The sequence below is a fragment of the Heterocephalus glaber genome, unplaced genomic scaffold (genome assembly GCF_053883595.1).
Source record: "Heterocephalus glaber isolate CG9 unplaced genomic scaffold, H.glaber_assembly_v1.0 deba00000818, whole genome shotgun sequence".
In the NCBI taxonomy this organism is placed as follows: domain Eukaryota; kingdom Metazoa; phylum Chordata; class Mammalia; order Rodentia; family Bathyergidae; genus Heterocephalus; species Heterocephalus glaber.
Window position 1 is genome coordinate 8,630,572 of NW_028258164.1, and position 24,177 is coordinate 8,654,748.

The 24,177-nt window shown below is 38.7% G+C and overlaps 1 protein-coding gene across 9 annotated transcripts in view; it reads right to left on the minus strand.

Moving 5' to 3' along the window:
* Window positions 1–2,594: 2,594 nt before the first annotated feature.
* Window positions 2,595–24,177, minus strand: part of Tcaf1 (TRPM8 channel associated factor 1) — a 45,889-nt gene continuing 24,306 nt past the window's right edge. For 3 of the 9 annotated variants that reach the window (XR_015449909.1, XR_015449908.1, XR_002388046.2), the window contains exons 3-9: window positions 13,385–14,379; window positions 12,994–13,091; window positions 11,671–11,884; window positions 11,121–11,360; window positions 9,885–10,222; window positions 8,187–8,491; window positions 2,595–5,152 (exon numbers count right to left, since the gene is read on the minus strand). Coding sequence is in view for 6 of the 9 variants with exons in the window: in XM_004860481.4 (XP_004860538.1) it covers window positions 5,143–5,152; window positions 8,241–8,491; window positions 9,885–10,222; window positions 11,121–11,360; window positions 11,671–11,884; window positions 12,994–13,091; window positions 13,385–14,379 (2,146 nt within the window). In the remaining 3 variants the exon portion in view is untranslated. The remainder of the gene's footprint in view (window positions 5,153–8,186; window positions 8,492–9,884; window positions 10,223–11,120; window positions 11,361–11,670; window positions 11,885–12,993; window positions 13,092–13,384; window positions 14,380–24,177) is intronic. The other 6 variants (XM_004860481.4, XM_004860483.4, XM_004860482.4 and 3 more) reach the window with 2 other exon arrangements.

The window sequence follows — 24,177 nt, forward strand, 5'->3', positions numbered from 1 at the left end:
CTGGAGGCCACTGACAGCCTCACTGGCAGCAGCTGAGGGTATTCTTCCCCCTTCACCCCAGGAAGTTCTCTCAGCGCTGGAGACCCATGAGGCTTTATGCCAAACGTCACTCTAATGCTACCAACATCAGTTAGCTGCTTACCTTTTTACACTTTATCTCAGTTTTCAGTGAGTCTTTGAGATTGAAGTCTGTTCTGGGTGTCCAAAGCAACTTATACACAAGCTCATGGTGTCAGTAGCTTTATGGTTCAATGTCAAAAATATAATTAAAACTTACTTTCTTTGTAGCAGTTTATCTCCAAGGCTACAAAGATAGCTAGAATAAAAGGAGACTTTTTTTTTTTTAAAGGGGGTCCTCCCTCTCCTTTATTACCTCGGTGGAGTGTGAAGTAAGTTAGGATCTCTTCCCTAGTTCCTGGCTTCTGCTGAAAGCACAGACCCTACAGGCACCAGGTCTTGCCCTAAGCGTAGCAAGCTGCATACACTTGGGCCCTGGACTACCTGTGTTGTTCAGGAAGGGATTTGGTCTTCTTTCTATAAAGTGGGGCCTCTTCTAGATCCCTTCATAGATTGTATATTGTGCCTTAAATAATTTTACCCTTCCACCCCCCCCACCCCCGCTGTTGGGCACTATTTCAGATTTTCAGTTATTATAATTTTGGCAGGCTGTGAAAATGAATTTTATGTCAAAATTTAGGCAGTTCATGGAAAAGTTTTTTGGTACCCACTTATACATACTTCTCAATTAATAATTTGATAATAATTAATAATTTGAGTTCACATTTAGTTCAGGTGAACAGAAGTAGCCTTTTAACGGCTCTCAGGTGCACATATAGTATTTGTATTAATATAAACCTTAGTTCCTGACACATCATCACTTTGTTGTTGCTGTTGTTTATTGTTTTATTCTCGATAACTTTTTGGGTTTTTATTTGAGACAGGGTCTCACTATATAGTTCCGGCTGGTCTTGAACTCACTATGTAGCTCAGTCTGGCCTTGAACTTGCAGAAATCCTCCTGCCTCAGCCTCCCAAGTGCTATAGGCATGTGCCACCATACCTGGTGGTGTTGCTATTGTTTAAACTAGCACTGTTTTCCTCCCTTTATTTACCTTTTATTTATCTACTCATTAATTTATTCTATTTATTTCTAATATAATGAGGATTTGTGAAACCAACCCAAGACTAGAACATGCACAATTCAACTGCTCAAACTCATATCAAAGAAATGCTTCTTTTAGCTATCATTGAAAAGAACAAGAATCCAAATGCAAAGTAACATTTTTCTGGTTTCTCCATTTAGATGAGGAGTTATTTTGTGTATGCTTGTAGTTGGAAGAACTACATCTTGGAATTTGAGGATCATCCTCAGTTCCTACCCTACCAAACTGTAAGATTCACCCAAACAGTGTGAGTCAAAGAAGCCCTTCGCAAAGTGGAAGCCAACAGGGATCCAAAGATTTTGCAAGGTGTGGAGAACACGGGAGGGAAGCAGTCTTGAAAGATGCAATATGGTATGTTATGTTGTTGGCAAAACTAGTGGGCATCTAAGGTCATTTTGGGTACATAAATTAGGTGAGGTTGTGACTTTGAGTGAGGATATTGACTAAGGCACTAAGTATGTCAGGGCTTGATTTTATGAAGAACACATAGGAAGGATTTCTGATAAATGCTCCTATGAAAGATTGGCTGTTAAGGCCAGTGCTCATTTGAGAGCTCCAGTTGACCCTGGGAGTTAGACAATGGCATATTTCAGTTCCTTTTACAGGAATGCAGACTGAGCTGTGTTGTAGAATTTATAAAAGAATTTGGGTTATTTGTGTGACAGTAACAATCTGGGAACCTGTCTAATTCGTGAGAGTAAATCTCTGATCCAGATCCTGATGCACAGTATATAGGGGAGACAGTAACTCAGTAAGAAAAGGACTTTGTACAAATATTTATCTTCAGCTAGAAATGTTAGTGGGGTTGGAGTAGGAACGGCTACTAAGAGAGTAGGAATAGCAGTACATAAAAAACTTGGTGGCCTGACAACTTCTATTAGTTGAAGGTGTCTCCCTAGTACAGGGGAAAATAGCTGAAAATAGATTAGAATGTGCAGGGGAAACGGGAAAGAACATAACAAGGGACTGACAGATGGATGGAAATCCTCCCATGCCAGCTGGCTGCATGTAAGACTGTAACTTGTTACAGCTGGTAAGTGATTAGGAGAGTAGAAAAGCTTTCAGCCCCATACGGGTCTTCTTGAAGTGTTTCCTAGAATAGGGACAGGCATCATAAGCCTTTGGAGAGAACATCAGTTTATAGACTTCACCAGTGCCTTCTCAAACATTCTTCATTCAACAAATACTATGAATCTGCTAGACGGTAAGCACAATCACCAGACAGGCTGAGACCAGCATAGGGCTTTGTTTTTGTGGAATACCTGTAGAAACAAGAGAATGTAAAGGGTGTTTGAATAATTGTCGTATATTTAGTGTGGTTGGTACTGGAGAGGAATGGAGACTTGATGTGTTCGAAAGTTAGGTGAATCCAAACACCTGAGACCCTTTCAAGCCATGGGAAGGGTTTGGATCAACTGAATCTTAGTCAGTGTGAAGCCATGAAATGATTTTTATTTGGATTTATTAAAATTTTTTTCAAAGTAATATTACATGCACAAGGTAAAAAATTAAATAGTACAGAAAGACTTAAAATGAAAAACACAATTTGCCACCCCACCCTTTTTTAATGCTAGTCTCATTCCCTAGATGCTTTAAACAATATCTATTTTGGGGTCTTCCACTAACTAACTTCCTAACTTTAAATAATATGTTTGAACAATAATTTCTTGATTATTAACTTTAGATAATCTTTAATAATTTCTCATTACAAAAGATAAGGATTTAACTTAAACTATTCCCACTTCTCCTTTATCCATCCTTCCCCAAATGTTTGATAGATATGTCACTTTAAATAATTTCATTGGTTTATTTTACACTAATTATCTAGTTCTTATCCCCTGAACTAAAGACCTTACCTTTTCATCCCCACTTTGAGTATATAAGTAGCCACACTCTTCTCTTTTTTCTCCCAACTAATTCTAACTTCTTTTTCTTTTCTTTTTAACTTGTCAGCATCACTTTCAACTTCAGTTCTGAACAGTATTCCTCTCATGCTTTGCTGATACCAGAACTCCGAAGACCAATAAATGGCATCTACATGATTTTGGCTATAAAAATACTTTTTTAAAAAAAAACAACAAAAAACAAGTAGAAGCTAGGTATTTTCTTCTCACCCAATGTCACCATGTATGCATCACTGGAAAGGGAACGTACTCACCACCCATGTCAAATGAATAGTCAAAATCATGCCCTGTTTTGTTTTCCTTCATAATTGGACCTGCATTTTTGGTATCTTTTTAATTTGTCTTTCTTTTTGGTTGGATAAAGAATGTGTGTCTTCCATATTTTCCAACTTCCTAGCTTCTCTATGATACTATGGGGCAAAATGAAGATTCTTCCCAGAGAGCGCTAGACTGAGTATTCTCATCCAAAATAGGTCTGCTGAACAAATGTCACTGTCGAGTGACATCTTTTTGTATAATTATCACTCTAGAGTGAGTTGTGCTACTAGATAACTGTTACCCAAGAATGAGACATCTGGGGTGAGCTCTGCTATTTCCTGGATCCCATTTTTTTCTATTTACTGGTTTTCATTATTTTTCTGGAGAACTTCCTCAGGGTACTTTCTCAATAAGGGTACAAAGGAAGTAGCCTTTCTGAAAACTTGTGTGCCAGAAAAATGTCATTATTTTGACATCACTCTTGCCAGTTTGTCTTCTATGGAATTCTAGGCACAAAAGTTTTCTAGACGTTGTTATGTATGAACAAACACATTGCTCCTTTGACTTCTAGCAATCATGTAACTGATGAAAAATCTGCCACCAATATATTTCTCACTCCTTTTTAGTTAAGCTAATTATTATGATCTAATTTTTTCCCTTTTAATATCATTTTCTACCCATAATATCCCCAAATTTCATAAGATTGTACCTAGATATGGGTTTTATTGGGCCTCTTTAATCTGAAAATGTAGTTCTTTCAGTTCTTTGATTATTTTCATTCTGTACTGTTTTCTGTGTTCTTCCTTCTAGGAACTCTTAATGGTTATATTTTGATTATCTGTATCTCTTTTGTTCCTTCATATTTTCTGTTTCTTTTTGATCCATCTCCAGGGAGAGTCTTTCCACTTTATTTCCCAGCCTGTTTGCTGGATACTTTTGAAAGTCTTATTTTGTTTTCAAAAATCTCTTGTTATTCTTGGAATTTTCCCTTTCTCTGTAATATCCAATTCCCATTTTACAAATACACCTCAAATCTCCCTAAAGATGTGGCTACAATTTTAAGTGATTTCTTTACCATGCTGACTTTGTTTTGTCCAGAGTTTGCAGAATTTTTCAACGTTCCTTAGTTCTTCTTGGTTATTTTTTTTTTAAAATGCTTTTCCCTTGCTCTTTCCTTCTCCCCTCCATGTCTGGGGATTCCTAGCTGAACATTTACACTTAAGAATCAATTTTAACTATTGACTTTTACAGATATTGGTTGGGTTTCCTCTGCTGTTGCATGGATAGGTCTTTATCTCCAGCCAGTCTTTATGAGCAGAAACTTTGGGTACTTGAGTAGGGGTCTCACTCTCAGTAGAGAGTTAGTTAATAGGCTGAGGGGCACTTATTACCACAAAAAGAGGAATTTTATTTGGAACACCAACTCTTACGTCTCCTCAGGCAGTTTATTCAATTCCTTTATACAAGAAACAACCACAAGAACAACAACAGTGAATTTTTAACTGGTACCAATATGAGGCTACTTGTGTTCTGTGTACAAGGGTGGGGGGGTAGAATACGATGGGGGTGAGTTTTCCAACTGGTATAATTCTCTTGTAGATAGACTTTTCCAGTGCATGAGTCTCTTTTGGGGTTATGTTGTTCAGATCAGCTTATATTCTGTCTGAAGGGTACCTTTGCTCTTTCAATTCATTTTCATGCTTCATCCACTTTCTCTCTCCCAGAAGTGTGTTGAGATCTTCTCCAATGGTAACCAAATACCTTCAGTTTGCTTGATTGGGATTTTTCATTTCTTTTCTGTGTTTCTTGATGTCAGCTTCAGTGGGGCCTGGGGAGGAAAGGAGATAAACACGCACGTTCAGTCCATCATCTTAAACTGGACACCCTGCTTGAGACTCACAGGCAGGTGGTAACTTTATATATTTAAATGATTCCAGAGCCTCACTGCTAAAAATGGATTAAAGAGGGAAAGAATGGGTATGATTTTATTCTAAAAGATTGAAAATCTAATTTCTTCTCAGAGAACATGCAGTATCTGAGATTTTTAGAAGTCAGATGCTCACCAAAACAGGCCACTTTTCTGTATCTAGAGAGAGTGCTTTTATTGCTTCTCGGCCTTTTGGCTAAGATCAAGTGTAGAGAGTGCTTTCATGGACAGAAACTAAACCCAGTGCTCACCTAGCACAGTCTCTTGGGACGCACTCCAGTAGCCTCCCTTATACTTTTTCTTTGTACAAGGATTTGGGATAAACAAAGGGACTTTTCATTCTGATAAAATGAGATGAGGGATAAGAATAAGGAGCCAAGGCTCTAGTGAGTAGGAACATAATGCTTTTTCTGTTTGCTGATTTTTCCTTATCATTTATTTGGTTATTCAAAACACTTTAATTAGAACTCTCATTCTATAATCAGAATGCCTACGTTCAAATCCCAGATCTACCGGTTATTAGTAATAGAACCTTATGTAATGTATTTAACCTCCATAAAATTCAGATCTCTATCATAAAATGAGAGTGATCACAGTTTCTACCTCATAGGATTATTGTGAAGATTAAATTAAGCAATTTATAAAAAAACAGTACAAATATCTGGCACATACTCAATACTCCAAAATACAGGGGTCCTGGTACCAGTGTGGTACCTGTTAGGAACTGGGCTGCACAGCAGCTTTGTCTGTATTTACAGCCATTCTCCATCACCTGCATCTCCACCTGAGCTCCACCTCCTCCTATCAGATCTCAGTGGCACTAGATTCTCATAGGAGAGTGAATCCTACTGTGAACTGTGCATGCAAGGACTGTAGATGGTGGTCTCCTTATGAGAATGTAATGTAATAACAATAGAAATAGAGTGCACAATAAACGTAATGTCAAAAGGTTGAAGACAGCTTCCAAAGTGGATAGAAACTATTTTAAATGTCAGATGAATGAATGTGCAACATCTATGTTTGAAGAATTTAGACAAAAGATTTTCATGAAATAAAAGGAAAACATTCTAGGATAGAGAGATGACATTATGAAGAAAGGCAAAGAAAAACATTATGTGGATGAAATCTTATTGTACACACATTGTAAATAAAATGGTGTATTAACATAAATAAAGAAGTAAGCTAAAGGAAAACTAGTTGGATGTAAACAACATTAATTCTAGAGGCTCAATTTTAGTTAAAACTATAAAGAAAAGGGAACGCAAATGAAAGTAAATGTAGATGAAACTTATAAATGAAACTTAGAGATGAAACTTAGAAATGTAGATGAAAAGTTAGGAGGCTCTTTTATGTAATATAGAAGAAAACTGAGGAGGATCTTTTTATGTGTGGTAAGTAAAGATTGGGTTAGTTATATTTGGTTATCTTGTTCCAAAGTAAAGTTTTCTATATGTGTGTGGTAACTCTTGATAGTGATTGTACCTTGAATCTGTGTCACTATCAAAATATACCTGCCATCATGAAGCCACATGGTTTGGTAGGACGGAGGTGGAATTCTCCTTATTTTTGTTAAGATTTCCACCCTTAATTTAATCAGAGAAGGAACATGGCCTGAAAGATAGAATTAGGTAGGGAGGCCAAACTGTAAGTAGCTTTTAAAAATCCCACCGTACGTTTAGAGTCCTTCCTTTAGAGTCATAAAAGAATCTGAGGGTTCTTTTGGGGGTTGGTGTATAAACTATAGGATGGGACAGGAGAGGTAACAATTATGTACTGTGTATTTCCAAAAGCTAGAAGAAAAGATTTTCTTTCAATAGTATGATGAAATGACAGATGTTTGAGGAGACAGATGTGTTTAATATGAGTTAAACATTAATGGTATTCCATTTATATATATATAATATATGTATACTTTTTATACTTTTATGTATCAATTAAAAAAACAAAAAATTACAACTGTACCTGTAAATATCATCAAAAAGTGACATCAGACTTTAAAATGATACTGAGTTACTTAGATATGACAGCAGCTTCAATTTCCTCAACACAGCTTACTGCCAGGTACTGTTCTACTCACTTTTAGAGGCAATGTAAAATGGAATTTTCACAATAATTTCAAGAAATATATCCCATTTTATAGAATGAAGAAACTGAGTCACAGAGAAGTTAAGAAACTTGCCAGGGTCATACAACTAATAGGTGAAAGACCCAGGATTTGAATGCCAGGCATGTACTTGTAGAAATGATGATCTTAACCACTTAACCTCTAAGCTTTGGGAAAGGGATGAAGGCAGGATATTGTGATTCTGCAGAGCACCATGAAGTAAGGCAATCTCTCAGATGCCATGCACGGTACAGTTTATGAACTCTTTAAAATTATCCACTTGCATCTTTGTGACAATTCTGAGAGGCAGGGATTTGTATCCCTGTTCCACGTACAAGAAAATGAAAGTACAGAGAGAAACCAAGAGCGGATCCTAGCTCTGGATTTTTCTCACTATACCAGGCTGATTTTCAAGTGCTTTGAAAACTACCCAGGACAAATAATATATGAGGCTTCAGGGAACTGTGTGGTTGTCATGGTAAATTTGTATTCCAGTAGAGTTCTATGGTCAGATTTCTGGATCAGATGATCAAAAATAAATCCAGAGAGAGTCCTTAGGATGTGTAGATGAGAAACACCCTCTATGGGCTTTAGCTCATGAGGATGGCTGAAGCCTGGTATAGACTCCCAGACTGGGCCATAAAGGGTCAGGAAGGAATCTGACAGCTGAGAGTAAAGAAGCAGGATGCTTAGTAGAAGGCCTTATTCCTGAGAAATCCTGACTCTGCTTTTGCCGTGTTCTCAACCCACTTCCTAGAAACAGAAGTTGATGATAAGATACAGGGGCAAGCCCAGAACCCTAGAAGACAGAGGTGGAGGAGTGAATCTCACCTCTGCCTACCTCCCCAAACCTCTCTACCTGCCACCTCGATGGGCACTCCTTACATCTGTGTGAGAAGGTACAATTTCATAATATTTTCCTTCCATTCAGGCAGGTAGGCCAGGCTGGTAGCCACTTCCTTCTGGATGGGCCAGGCCCAGGCCTCAAAGAACGGAGCCAGATTCTTCTGCACTTGGTGGGAGAACATCTTGACCCACAGATTCATTTTGTCGACATTATCTGTGGGCAAGTTGGTCTGGTTCCTATACTCAGTGAAGAGATGGATGAATGGCTCCCAACCAAAGGCCTCCTGGAGCTGGAAAGAGAAAGGTGAAGCCAGTTGAGACATCTAATTTACAAAAAAGGGGGCTCATCAAACACAATAAGTGAATTTAGTGTATTTAACTCCTAAACATTAACTCTGTATCTGTCATGACCTCTCCTGTTTTACACACTGGCTTCACGCCCTACTCTCTCACTGTCTAATCATCTTAACATCCTTGGGGTTTGTAAACAATCAGTGACGGCCTTGGTAATACTGTAATAGTTATTATCAATATTTTCTACCAACATTATTATTTACCTATCTTATAAAATCATGGAAGTAATGTTGGACATTACACAAAGATTTAAAATTGCCTAAAGTGGAATGCTCCTGATTATCTTTCAGGGTTGCAAAATTAAACCCCTAACATTTGGAAACTCCCTCCCCTATCCTGAAATCCTCAACCATAGGTCTGTGTCCATTCACACAGCTATTAAAATGGCCTTTGGGGAGGATGGGGGAGAAGTGAGCCAGGTAGCTGCAAAAGACTATAGAGAGTCTAACCAGAATTAGGAGTAAATTATAATTTTAGAAAGAGTCAGCCATCCTGGGAGAAATGGGAAGAGCCCTGGCTAGCCAAGGTTACAGAACTTTCCATTTAAGAACAACTTGGGAAATTGACCAAGACCAACCTAACTTTACTTCATGAATGAGGAACATTTTTTCCTAGGGCAAAGTGTCCAGACAGAAAGGTGGAAACAGAGCCTCTCTGGCTGTTTACACCATTCTCATGGATGAACCAGAGTACAGCATGCTTGTCCTGAATCCAAGGCAAGGCCACTTCCCAAAGTGAGCCAGGAAATGACCTGGGAACTTGAGGGCTGAGAGCATGGGCCTCCAATGATAGTTCAAAGGCAAAGACAACTTCCATGCCCAGAGCAGTTGGGATTCTTGGGTTGCTTACGTAAGGCAGAATCTGAGGCACAGCCAAATCACAATGAGATGGTACATTCATCTTCGGGGAAAGTGGGTCATAATTCTTGTGAAGAGTGTGTGTGTGTGTGTGTGTGTGTGTGTAAGGAAGGTTGGTTTTTAACAGCAATGAAGCAGGAGAGTTTGGCTTCAGTCTCAGACATGTCTCATTCTAAAGCCAGAAAGAGTAAGTACAGTACTATATTTGCTTCTGCCAATTTAAAGATTTCTCAGTGCTCTCTGTCTACTGATATATCTCTATAGGGTTGCTGCTGAGTCTGTTAAATCCACTTTAGGGTCACGCCTAGGAATGCACTGAAAGACACTGTCAACAGGACTGTCATACTGGCACTCCGGCAGGGTTTTCTGAATGGGAAAAGGCAAATACACTGCAATGTCTCCTGGGTCGCTAGAATATCATCTAATGACGTGGCCCCAGTAGGGCTTCCCACCCTCAACTCTTGCTCAGTACCTGCAAATACGTTTCCAGTGCGGTCCAGGCATTCCAGTTCTTCACATTAGGCCCCTTGCTCAGGTAGATTCGGACTCTCTTCTCCCGAACTGGGGGCCACAGGGCAATATTGGCACGGCCTCGAGGAATGCCCAAGACTGTCTCATGCACATATACACACCACAAGTTGCAGGTGGCCTCAGTGGTGTGTGGTGGGAATTCCCACTCCTGCCGCTGCTGGTTGCGGCCCAGCTCATGCACAGGGCCCCACAGCCCCTTGGTTCTGATGAGCTTCTCGTTGATGAGCTCCTGCACAGACTCCAGGTGACACATGATGGGGTACCCTGCATGCATCCAGCCTGCGAAATGTAGGAGGGAGGAGAAAAGGGTCAGGTTTTCAGAAGTTCATGAAGTTCTTCTCTGAGCTCTTTCTTTTCCAAAATACCTGGTAGCTTGGACAGCTTCTGGCACCCCTACTACTTAAAAAGTTAACCCAAACTCAGACCTCCTGGCTTTCATCCCTGTGCCCTTATCTGTACTCCATCCTGAACCAGGGTTGAAGGGGAGAGGCTACAGGCTACAGATGGCCATTCCTGCCACTATGCTTTTTGTTTTTACAGGAGTGCTATTTCTATGGGATTCTGTGTTGTTATATCCTCTTCTCAAAATTCAGGACTTTTTGACTGTGGTTTCTCCTCTCATTATTAGATATGGATTTGCTCACAATGGCACTACCTTACAAGGATTACCTATGCAACCCCAAAAAAATGAGGATCTAGAGAAATTTCCATTATTCTTTAATGTCTATACAGCTGCTCACCCCCCACTTTTTAGGCTCTTGGATCCACAGGCAAAGAACACTTTATTCAATGTCTTTCACTGACTCTGAGCTAAGTCACTATCTTTACCCCTCCTTGAAGTCTCTTGAAGAACACCTCTGAAGACTCAGGTAACATGCCTTGTTGCTTTTGATGGCATCTCTTGACATGCTGACTTAAACTGTTACCTATTTCTTTTCTTTTTTTTTTGGTACCGGGGATCGAACTCGGGACATTCCACTTTCAAGGCAGGCGGTGGAACCACTGAGCTAAATCCCCGGCCGGATTACCTATTTCTTATGTGTATCTTTTCCTTTCCACTTAAATAGCCAGGAGTACATGTACTATATGCTTTGCGAGCAAAACATTTTTGCCCCCCCGGCTGTGGCAAGAAGGGGACTCGGGGGCCGCACACACAAGGTTCTCTTGGAGCACCCACCCACTGAGATCTGTACATCGGCCACAATCCTTTGGGGCAGACGCAAAGGGAAAGGCTCGGCACCCAGTCGTGCCACAGCCTGCATCACTTCATCCCAGAGGAGGAGCAGCGGCTCAGGGTTCTCCAGAGCACGCAGGTTTGCAGTTGGCACTGTGAGGATGATGTTGTTGGTGGCCAGCTCTCCCCAGGGACCTGGATTCTCCTGGATTTGTCTCTTCCACTCCTCCTGGGATGTTTCCCCTGGGAAAAGAGGCCAGAGAGCTTGAAACACACATTCACTCAAGTTATTAGAGGCAACTTAGACCCCAGATGGAGAATGGTCCAGATCAAACAGCCATATCCCCTCTCTCTAGCCACCTATGAAGTCCTCATCAGTGTGGTTTGGTCTTTATATCATTGGCCCAAAGCAGAATCTAAGGAAGCCACCCTCCCTCTTTTCCTCCCTCCACTAATCTGTGCCTTTCTTGTCCTTCACCAAACAGTCCACAATCACATCCCTGTCCCAGGCCCTTCCCTTTCCCTTGGGTTGCAGCCTACAGGTTCTGCTCACCCAGCTTGTAGTAGGGAGCATGCACAGCCCCCTTCACGGTGATGGGCACAGAACCCAGCTTGCTGTTCTGGGGCACGATGATATAGAGGAGTCCACCCCAGAGGCAGGTGATTGACTTCGTGGGTTTGTCCAAGCAGCACCGGTTAATCACGAGGGGCCCTCGGAACAGCTTGCTGGCCCTGGTCAGGTCATCCGTGTGGCAACCAATCTGTATCTGGAGTAGAGAAATCCCCCACCAGAGTTACCATGATGCATGTGTGGGCAAAAAAAGGAAGCCCAAGAGGCGGGCACTCAGGAAAAATCCTCGACCCCAAACACCATTGAGATAGTGTGTGAAGTTGAAAATGTGTGACAAACTCATGAAATTGTAGTATTCCTCATGGACAGGCGGACTCCATTATGGCTGGATATTCTCAAAAGGGATTCGAACAGCTTTGGGACCATGTGGAGACATTAATGTGAGAAGCAGCAGGTGCAGTGGTAAGGTTCACTCTGGGGAGTGCAGACTCCACAGATGGTCCAATGATACCTTTGCAACAGAAAGAATTTGAGGTTGGCTGCTGCAGGGTGGCAACTCTGGCACTGGGGAGGGAGCAGGGTGACTCTGACCTTTGCAGATTAGAGAGAGGGCTGGTGCAAGGCAGTGTGATCTGGCCAGTGTTAACAGAGGACTCTAATTCCTTCCTTGTTCCTGAGGAGTGCCATGAGGCTTGCATTTGATAGTCTTGGGATTGCTTACCTTAAGTTTTTGCTAAATAAGAGCCAGGACAGATACAGGCATAGGGAAGATCCTCACCATCACAAAGACCCGCTGGTGTGAAACAGCAGGATGACAATTTAATTTTAGTCATAGAATTCATGTTTGTGGAAGGGACAAAGCAGAGGGTAGATTTGAGATATTAAAGAATACTCTTTTTTTTTTTTTTTTTTTTTTTTGGTGTCATGGGAAAGAAGGTGGAATGAGAAAGACCTTGTGCTACAGTGGGAGATACACGTGGGCATGGATAATGAACTAAGGTTTATTGAATGCAAGCTGAGGGATGGAATACCTTCAGTTTGATAGCTATCCTACTCCTCACTCTATGGATATGACAAAAGCACAACCCTGAAGAGTCAGAAGTTGATTATTTTGGGATCCTGTGCTCTGAAATATATCAGGTTCATATTTAGCTTTTCTGCAACCTAGTTGCCTCATCCTTGAAATGGAGGTAACAATACCGACTTTGTACTGCCAGTAGGGTTTATGAGGACCCAATGAGCTATCAACCAGAAGGCAATTCGGGTGCTCTGTCACTTGGTGAGACAGATGGGGCATGGCCTCACCTTCAGATCAGCAGAGGCAGCAGCTTCGGGCAGTGAGACTTCTATGATTTGCCTTCCCGGGATGTAGAGGCCAGTGCTCATCCAGCAGTATCGGGTGCCTGCAGAGAGCATAGAAGGGCAGACTTTATCCCTTCTCCATGACTCTGCCCCACACAGTGCTCCACAGACCCTGCCTGAGCTCTGTGCAACTCTTCCCCTTCATGCCTGTGGTGCCTTGACTGAATTCTTTCCAGCAGCACCCAAAAGCCCAGTCTTTATTTTCTCAAAAGTGTGTTACAAAGGATGGAGCCACCCTCTTCGAGTGGTCAACTCCCCCATATGAGCTGCTACAGTCACAAGCCGCTAATCCACTCATCCTCCTAATGCTGATGTCTCAGCCCTTTGGTCTTACCTGGATTGGTGCAGTTGACCTCAACGGTGATGGGAGACTCCAAGGGGCGCAGGTAGGGGCTGCTGTACATGTCTTCGATTTCTGGGACTAACAGAGAGAGGTCACTTCCAGAGTGGGCCAGGCCCGTGGCCAGGGAAAGCATAGCCCCCCTGCAGCAGTCATTGATAACAGGGTTCTCTCGGGTGGCGACTGGGAGACGATAGCGGCTCAGCAGCTTCCGTAGAAGCCGATGCACGGACATGTAGGCTGGGATGTCCTCGGCGGGGATCTGCAGGAACGCTGCGCCATCTGGTCCCAGCTTTGCCAGCCAGCCCTTCTCCACGTTACCTCTCTTGCGGCCCATGATAACCTGGAACTCGGCTAGAGTGGAGCGGAAGTGATAGGTCCTTATCCCTGCTTTAGGGGTACGAAAGGGCCCGGGATTGAGGCTTTGGCTTGTGATACTGATGCCAAAGGGGTTGAGAAGGAGGTTTCCTGGAAATCGAGCCAGAGGGGACACTCCGGGGTTCTTGAAGGCCCACCACCAAGCTTGGGCTCCAATGAATAACCCACCGCCCTCTGCTACAAACTCCTGCAGCTCTTTGACCCCCACGTCACTCACGGGTTCAAAGCAATAGACACTCGCATCGCTGGTCAGATGGGGCTCGATGCTGGTGTCTATGCCCCCCACGGCAAGCAGGCCACTCAGTGTTCGAAGCTCGGTCTGTACCACGATCTTGCCTCTTCGGCCCCCATCCAGCCAGCGGACAGCATTGAGAAGAAAAGGGCCTAGTTTCCCCACGGTGAATAATACTTTATGGCCAGTCACAACCACTCGGCCCCGGCCATAGCGGGCAGCCGCTATAACACAGCCATGGTAGGAATCCAAGCCCAGAGGAAAGGCTAAGGCCCCATGCACTAGCAGCTGGGATGGAAAACAATCCGAGTTGCTGATGTCCAGCTCCGAAATCCCATGCAGGAGCTCATCTCTGTCCTCAGACAGGTCATCTTCACAACTGCAAAAGACACGTGGGTGCTGGATTAGAGGAACAGCCCTACTACAGCTCTTAGAACAATGCCAAGTATACAGCAAGTACTACAGATGTGTGAGGAAAGCAGAGCAGGCAGGTGTGATTTCACTGAGCACGGAGATTTATTGGAGTGGGGGAGAGGTGAGTAGCATCAACTCTAGTGCAACCACCCGGCTGTCTTAACCCAGTGGGGCTCAACAGTCTACATCTGGATTTCTACTCATTCACTGCCTGCCCAACAGCGGTGGTACATGCTATGTTTTTTGTTGTTTGTTTTGTTTTTGTGCAACCATGTGTTTACTTTCTTTACCCTAGCAAGTAAACCACGTTTACTTTCTATGGGGAATCCATGCCTAGAAGATCTCCAACAACCCCCCAAAAGTAAACAGAGACCTGGTTGCCTAGTGGGATGAGGTATTGGGAGTGGTATGATCTCTGTAAGTTTAAGGTTCTAGAGATATTCTGCTATTTGTGTTAGGAAAAGTGTGGCAAACGTATGATCAGAAGGCAGAGATGAGGAAACACCAGAAACAAACAAACAACAGAGAAAATAGTCATAGGATTTGTATTATACTCTCTGGGGCTATCAGAGGTTAAACTGATTGGAAAACTGGTTCTCACAGTGGACCCTTTCCTGAAGATGAAGGCATCAACCTACAATTCGGAGATAACTCTCCCTCTCTGTGAAGCACTAACCGTTAAAATCATCAACTAGCTCTTCTTGCTCTGATTCTGGGTTTACCAAACAACCTTATGAATATAATCTTGCTCCCCATGATAAACTGCCCAAGGATGGCAATAAGCCACTGGTCAGCCCATCCAGACTATTCTGTATTGGTGACATTTATTTTTCTTCAGCAATACCTTGGGCAATCTTTCTTTAACTTGATAATTCTAAAAAATGAAGTTTTAGAAAATTTCAAATATGTATACAAAATTAAATGGAAATAGTTAATTGTTAGAGAGTTGTTAAAGAGTTATAATTATAAATTTCATACAACTATTATTTTTTTAATGAAGTCAGTAAAAAGATGCACTACTGTGTTCTAAATTAATATATCAGCATCAGGATGTTATGTGAGCCTGATGTGAAAAAATGAGTTACTAAAACTGCAAAGCCAAGACTCAGATCCCAAGTCCCTAGAACTTCATATAGGTAATGATATGAGATCCTGCTCAGTGCTGAACCAAAAAGCACTCTCGGAGACATCTGTTCATCTGTACCAACTGCCATAACTTCTGTATTTGAGTTAGGAGGAGCAAAATAATAGTGTCATAAATTGAAAAAATATCCATTTTGTTAAGTTTTTCTTTTTCACCATATTCTGAAATGAAACAAATGTTATTAAGATAGAAATAAATCTATAATAGTAACATATTTGGAAAGGGTGCAATCAGTAAATTAGGATAGCACAGTATTTATGGAGAACATAAATCGAATGGAATCAGATGGAACAGAAAATCATGAGAACAGAAGGATCTGAGACTACACGTGTATGGAAGAGAAGACCAAGAAAAGAGAAAGACCAAGATTATCATTTGTCCTGAGAAAAGATATTGTAAAAGTAATATTGATTGATGTAGAATTTCACCACAATCTAAATCATAAATAGACAACATCTGATGAAAACAAACAACATGAATGAAAAGCACCAAACCAAAGAAAAAACAAACTTCTGAGGAAATCATGGTACATGGAGAAGAAAATTCTAAATACATATGGCTTGTCCCCAGCAAGATTTAAGAAGATATGTCATCTCTTTTTTAAAAAACGGGAGAGGCTTATGTAAAAACTTACTGATCAGAATAAAAATGTAACTGCCAAATAGATAATCCCAATTTTGACACACAAAAAGAAAATATGTCAAGACATAGCTAAAGACAGCGAATAAGCAAACTGGAAAGTTTAGTAAGGTGATAATTCAGGGAGTAATTCTAAAGGTAAAAAAGATTAACATTTTAAGAGGAAGAACAGATTGAAAGGTCTAACATATAGCACCTAGGAGTTCCAAAAAGAAAGAACAAAGAAAAGTGAGATAAACATGTCCTTGGGCTCAAAACAGATCTTAATCTTCAGAATGAAGTCACTGTCTGAATAGAATGCAGTGAAAATGAAACTGAGCACAGTATAAATTTATGAACTCCAAGTATAAAGAAAAAAAAATCTTATAAAAGCCTGTAGAAAATAAAGCAAAATTGCCTACAAAGAAATAAGTATTTTAGCTGCATAAGACTTTTCTCAGCACAAGAGGACACTGAAATTTACTGCACATAAAACTTTTCCAAAAAAGTTATTTAGAGTTATACTGAAGGTCCAGAGAACACAAAACTGAATGCAACAGAGGAACAAATTTGCTATAAAAAGCTACAATGGGCAATCATACTAGTGAAATTACTAACTAATGCTAAAAACTGCTGATCAAGTCCTATGACACTTGATGTAACTGGTAAGAAAGAATTACAAATTAATAGAGCGCTGATATTAAAACAAAGAAAACAAAGCAAAAATTAGTAAAAACAAGCTGGTACCAAAATAACATATGATTTCTTCAAAATCTTGGAGGAAGGGGATAGACAGAGAAGGTGAGACATATAAAAGTTCTGATCTTGAAAGGTAAGGTAAATTGTATAAACAAGTTAATTCTCAAATCGGATAAAAATGTTTATTTAAAAATTAAAAATAACACATTAAATATGTACATTAGTATATAATAAAGATGCCTCTTAAATTACTTTGGAAAAGATGGATATTTTCAAAAAGGTGTTGAACAACTGGCTAGCCATATGAGAAAAGATAAACTGGACCCATACTTTATAAAATGCACAAAGAAAAAATCTTCAAATGAGTTGGAGTTATTAATTTAAAAAATAAAACCAAACATATGAAGAGAAAACAAGGGTTAAGTTTTTAATAGTCTGACCCAAAATCAGATATGATAATAATGACTGATGAAATCAACTGTATATACAAAGGCATTTTAGGTAAGAATACTAAGCACATTCAAAAGGCAAGAGCCACAGGTCATATATAGGTCTTATAATTTAAAATGTAAAGACATCATAAATTGGAGAAAACACCCAAAACACAGTAAGAAAAATAACATAACACACAAGCAGGTGCTTCATAATTCAGAAGCAATAAAACACACAAAAAGATAACTGATCTTATTCAGTGTAAGAAGAATGCAAATTAAAATTATATTAGAGTATTTTTCCTGACTATCAAATTGGCTAAATTCAAAATTCTGATAACTTCTCCATTGAGCACCTCTGGGGTAACTGGCATTCTCTTATATTCCTGATGGCAATAGCAAATAGTGCACATCCATTTAGAGAAAATTCTGGTAATTTCCAGCAAAAGTTTACATACATTTATTTTTTGACCTAGTAATTCAACCAGTAGAAAATTACCTAAAACATACAGTTCCAACAAAATAGAATAACAGACTTATTCATTTCAACATTATTTATAATAGCAAAACATTGAAAACAACATAAATGTTAGAAATTGGCTGAATAAACTATGGTGTATATTTAGAGTGGAGTATAACACTGCTACAAAAATAAGGAAAATTTCTGTGCACTGTCAGAGAATGACAACCACGTTATACTGTATTGAGAAAAGCATTACAATATACACAAAAATAAACTTAATATGGATTAAAGATCTGAAGAAAAGCCTGAAATCAGAAAATTCCTAGAAGAAAACGTAGGGTAAGAGCTACTTAGTGTTGGTCTAGAGAATGATTTTTTGGCTATCATGAGAAAAGCACAGGCAACCAAACCCCGAAGCAAACAAGTGAGACTACATCAAACTAAAATGTTTCTTCACAGCAAGGAAAGACAAAACCCAGCAAAAGGAAAAATCAGGCTATGGATCAGGAGAAAAATATATGCAAGCTGTATACCAGATGAGAGGTCATAGTCATAATATATAAGGAACTCATATAACTCAATAACAAAATAATAATAATTAACAATAATCCAATTTTAAAAGGCCAAAACACCTGAATAGACACAGTTATCAGATCTATGAAAAAACACTCAACATCATTAATTATCAGAGAAATGGAAATGAAAGCCATGATGAGAACACCTCATACTGTGAAAATAACTATTATGTAAAACTCAAGAGATACATGTTCATGAGGATATAGAGAAAAGGGAATTCTTACACATTGTTGGTAGGGATGTAAATTGGTACATATAGAGTATGTTCTAAATTGGTACATGTGGAATTGTCTACAAAATAGAAAATAGTTTGAGGTTCCTTGAAAATTTTAAAACGGAGCTATGTATAACTCAGCAATCCCGCTGTTGGTTTGCACCCAAAGGAGGTGGAATCAACGCCTTGGAGTGACAACTGCACTCCACTCACACATGCACTGTAATGTTTTTCACAGTAGACAAGATACAGTATCAGCATTAGGTCCATCAGTGGATGAATGGATAAAGAAATTATGATATATATACATGTCAAAACTATATATATATATATATATATATATATAGCATACATTCTAAACACCTATTTTTTAAAAGTCTTCATTGATGTATGATAAAATTCAACCATTTTAGTGATTTCTTTTTTTTTTTTTTGGTACCGGGGATTGAACTCAAGATCTTGTGCTTACGAGGCAGGCAGCGGAACCACTGAATTAAATCCCTGGCCCTAAAATTCACCCATTTTAAATGCACATCTTCTGAATGTCATTATATTGTATACCTAAAATGTACCAATGATTAGAATGAGTAATTGATAATGCAAAATAGGAAGAAAAGGTCCAAAGGGGTAGGGGTAGTGGGAGGGGCAGGGGAAAGGAAAGAAGGGAAAGGAAAAATGATGAGAAATGGAAAAAATGTAAATAAAGTCCTTGTAAATAGGGAAGGGTGGAGGGGGTGAAGGGAGGGCTAGGAATGGGGAAAAAATAAGAACCAAGATGCATCATGTAAAGTTACAAGTTCCCAATGAGAAATGTAATCGTGTTGTATACCTACAATGTACCAATAAAAGAATTTAAAAAAATAAATGCACATCTTGCCGAGTTTCTGCTAAATTTGCACAACTGAATAACCACCACAGTTTTATACAAATACACACAAAATTTCCATCACGTGAAAATCTATTTTGCTCTATTATAATTAATCCAGTCCCCTACTCCAGCATAGAAAGACTCTGTACATACAGGTCAGATTTATCTTTTCTAAAGTTTTACATAAATGTAATCTTAAAGTATGTGCTCTAGAATCATCCCTGCCATTGAGCCTATCAGCAATTCTTTCTCTTTTACTGTTGAGCATCTTGCAATTATGTGGACAGTCTGCACTTCATTTAATCATTTTTCTGTGGATGGACATTTGGTTAACCTCCAGTTGGAGTCATACTGCCATAAATATTCACATACAATAGTTTGTGTTGACATGTTTTAATTTCTCTCAGATTAAAGCTGGTTGAGTTCTATACTAAATGTATACTAACTTCTTAAGAAAGTATGATTCTTTAATTTTATTCATTTTAAAATTTTAACGGGTGTAAGATATTTTGCTGTGACTTTAATTTGCATTTGTCTAAAGACTAATAATGTTGAGAATCATTTTATAGATGCTTTGGCCTTTCGTATGTCATCCTTTGTGAAGTAAGTTAAAATATGTTGCCTTTTTAAAGAACTATCTTACTGAGATGTAAGAGTTCTCTATATTCTGAATGGAAGTTTACTGTTAAACATGCAAACAAATTTTTTTTAGTCTGTAGTTTGCCTTTTAGTTTTCTTAGTACTATGCATGGAACTACAGAAGTTATAGTTTTTAAATAAAGCCCAACTTATTAATCTTTTCCTTTTATGATCATGCGCTTCTTGCATCTTATGTGACCAATCTCTGCCTATCTAATGGTATTTTCTTCCATGCTTTTACTTGGAAGGTTTGAAGTTTTTGCCTTTGTATTTAGGTCTAGCTCTATGTATTTGTTTTATATGGGACACACTTCATTTTTTTCCCATCAGAGTATCAAGCTGAGTCAGAACTGTCTGTTGAAAGAACTTTGAAATTTTACAGGTTCTTTACCTTTATTCATTTTCAGAATAGGGTTGGTGAGTTTAGTTCTTTTTCACTTGTTTATTAGTTTTAGAATAAATTTGAACTTCTGCTGGGACTGCATAGAGTCTATACCACGCTTTGGAAAAAACTGATATCTTAGAAATATTGAATATTCTGAGCTGGGCATGGTGGCACACACCTGTAAGCTCAGCACTCAGGAGGCCAAGGCTGAAGGATGGTGAATACAAAAGTTTGAGTCCAGGCTGGGATATATAGTAAGTTCCAGGCTAGCCTGGACTAGAAAAGGAGACCTTGTCTCAAAATGGAAGCAAAGCTTTTGTAAATAAGGGGGTGGGGATATAGGGAAGGAAGGGAATTGGGAGAAAAAGAGGAATCAAGATATATCACATAGAGGGCCGGGGATTTAGCTCAGTGGTTCTGCTGCCTGCCTCACAAGCACAAGGACCCGAGTTTGATCCCCGGTACCAAAAAAAAAAGAAAGAAAGAAAAAAGAATAGAGATACATTTTTGGGCCAGGGATTTAGCTCAGTGGTTTCGCCGCCTGCTGCGCAAGCGCAAGGACCCGAGTTCAATCCCTGGTACCAAAAACAAAACAAAACAAAAAAAACAACAACAAAAAGATATATCACATAGAGATACAAACTCTCTTTGATGAATGTGATCATTAAGTATATTTAAATTGTACCAATAAAATTTTAAAAGAAAAATAACTTTAACTTGAACAATAAAATGGGAACCAAACTTTCTATTTAATGGTTTCTATTGTATGAGAGTACATCTTTGGGGGCCAAGTACATGTGCACCCAGGTTTTTCAGCCCAAATTAAAGAACTATCAAAAAACAGTAACAGCAAACTAGTCAGGGAGGGAGGGAAGAAGGAGGGAAGAGAAGAAAGAAAGATACAATGTTCTGATTCATCAATATGATATATTTCTTCACTTCTTTAGTTTTTATTTAATTTTTCTCAGTGACATTTTGTAGTTTTCAGTACATTATGATATCTTTTGTTAAATCTAACCCTTAGTATTTCTTGATTTTAGATACTATTTTAAGTGGTGACATATTTTAATTTCAATTACCAATTGTTAGTTTCAAGTGTATAAAAATTTAATTGATTTTTGTAATTTTCAACCGTGGTAAAGTCAAATATTTTGGAAGCTTTTTTGTAGTTTTTTTTTCTCATTACACAATGATTATATCTTCTGCAAATACTTCTAGGGATAAAATAATCCCACTGTAGGAAATATTCTGCTGGTCATGCTCAAATGAATCTTGTCACAACTCTTCTAAATGTTTAAAATACTTTTTATTTTTTTGCTGTCCTGGTAATCTGTTTTTTAACACCAAAATTCAAGTTTTTCCTGTCTGTTTAGCTCAGTGTTCTAGAAAAGATATCAAGCATGTCTTCTTATCCACAGTTTCACTTTCTGCAATTTCAGTTCATCACAGTTCTAATCCATAAACATTGAAAGAAAAATTACATAAGTGAACAAATCACAAGGTTTAAACTGCTTACCATTCTGAGTAGCATGATGAAATCTTACACCATGGGGGGGGGCAATTCATCCCTTTGTCCAGTGTATACACACTGTATACTCTATCCCTTATTTCCTTTTCTTATTGCAGTACTATCAGTAACTCTAGTAGGATGTTCAACAGAAGGCGTAAGAGCAGGTAGTCTTCCATACCTTGTTTTAATTTTAGGGGAAAACACTCAATATTCCACTATTAAGAATCTTTTTTTAGCTAGATACTTCTTAACAGAAAATTCCTTTTAATTTCCAGTTTGCTGAAATTTTATCATGATTTGGTATTGAATTCTGTCAATGTTTTTAGTGCACCTATTGAGTTATATGGCTTTCTCATATTTTTCTTTTAATATGTTAATTTGATTTTTAAATGTTAAACCACCCATGCAGGCTTGGTACATCTCTACCTTACTATGATGTACTATTTTTTGTATATTGCTGTATTCTGTTTGCTAGTATTTTGTTAATAACTTTGCATCCATGTTCAAGAGCAATATTGTTCAATAGTTTTCTTTTCTTACAGTGTCTTTCTTTGATGAAAGTCTCAGAGAAATGGTGATTTAAAAATCAAGTTAGGAAAAACTTTCTGTTCTATTTTCTGGAAGAGTTTGCATAGAGGATTGGTATTTGTCCCTTAAAGGCTTAATAAACTTCACATTTAAAACTATCAGAGCCTAGAGTTTTCTTTGTGTTGTGGGTTATAACGAAAATTTTTATTTTGTAATTTTAAAAAATTGAAAAGCTGTGAAGACAGTACAGAGAGTTTCTATTTGCCTTTCACCAATTTTCATCTAAAGTTATACATTATATTCTTTCTTTCTTTTTTTTTTTGGTACCAGGGATTGAACTTGGGACCTTGTGCTTGCAAGGTAGGTGGTGGAACCACTGAGCTAAATCCCCAGCCCTAAAATTTATACATTATACAGCCATGGTTTATTTAAGAAAACTAAGAAGTTAACACTGGTCAAACACTATTAACTAAACTACAGACTTTATATAAACTTTAGCAGTTTTTCAACTTTAGCAGTTTTTCCACCAATGCCTTCTACTATCCAATCCAGGATACCATAGTGGATTTAGTGTTAGTTAGAATTTAGCATACATTTTATGGTTTTTTCTTGTGTCAATTTTGGTAATTTATGTCTATTAGGAAATGTCCATTTCATCTAAATTGACAAACTTATTTGCATAAACTTATAATTTTCCCATATTATCATTTTGATAGGATCTGTATTAATCTTTTTCTTTTTGGTACCAGGGATCGAACTCAGAAACTCGCGCTTGTGAAGCAGGTGGCAGCACTGTTGAGCTAAATCCCTGGCCCTGTATTAATCTCTTCTCTTCCATTTTTGAAATATACAATTTGTGTTAACATTCCTATTGTCATGATCAGTCTATCTAGTGGTTCATCACTTAGTTTTATCATTTATCAACTAACCAACTATTTTTTTACTAATCTATTCTCTATATAGCTAACATATAACTAGTAATGACTTCTAAGGATATGCAGATCCTTGTTATAAATAAATTTATTAAAACTTGCTCAGGAGGCCGGGGATTTAGCTTAGTGGTTCTACTGCTTGCCTTGCAAGCACAAGGTCCCAAGTTCAATCCCTGGTACAAAAAAACAAACAAACAAAAAAAAACTTGCTCAGGTATTTTTTCCAAGCCACTTGGAGAATTGTATTCATGTTTATATTCAATAATTTGACAGTTTCTTATTTCATCTGAGACAATTTAAATTTTCAAAACTTTGAAATCTCCTTAGTAATTTGGAAGTCTAAATAATTTTTGTGGCCAATAGCCCTTCAGCATTTTTCAAACCAAAAGGAACACATACAGCATCAGTTTATAATGCTGATTAAGTCAGGTTTCAGAGGGGTGTTTTCAATTGGAGCACGTGAGCATACAGACCTTAGTATTTGTACAATGGTTTTTTTCATGCATCTCTGATAACTTTGTGAACATGCAGGGAACACTACAGACTGAAAAATCAGTCTCATGGGAGTAATGGCGTAAAGAAAGACAGGGAGTTTCTGCTTCTTTTGGAGGGAAAAAGAAAGTTGAAAGGACAATGAATGCCACACTGGGCAGTCCCTGGTCATGGGTCCCAAGTTTCCAGATTCTACTGAACTACAATAATGTAGCCCTCAATAGGAGTTATGTGGTTTTTGACATTTCTTCCCCGATCTTTTTA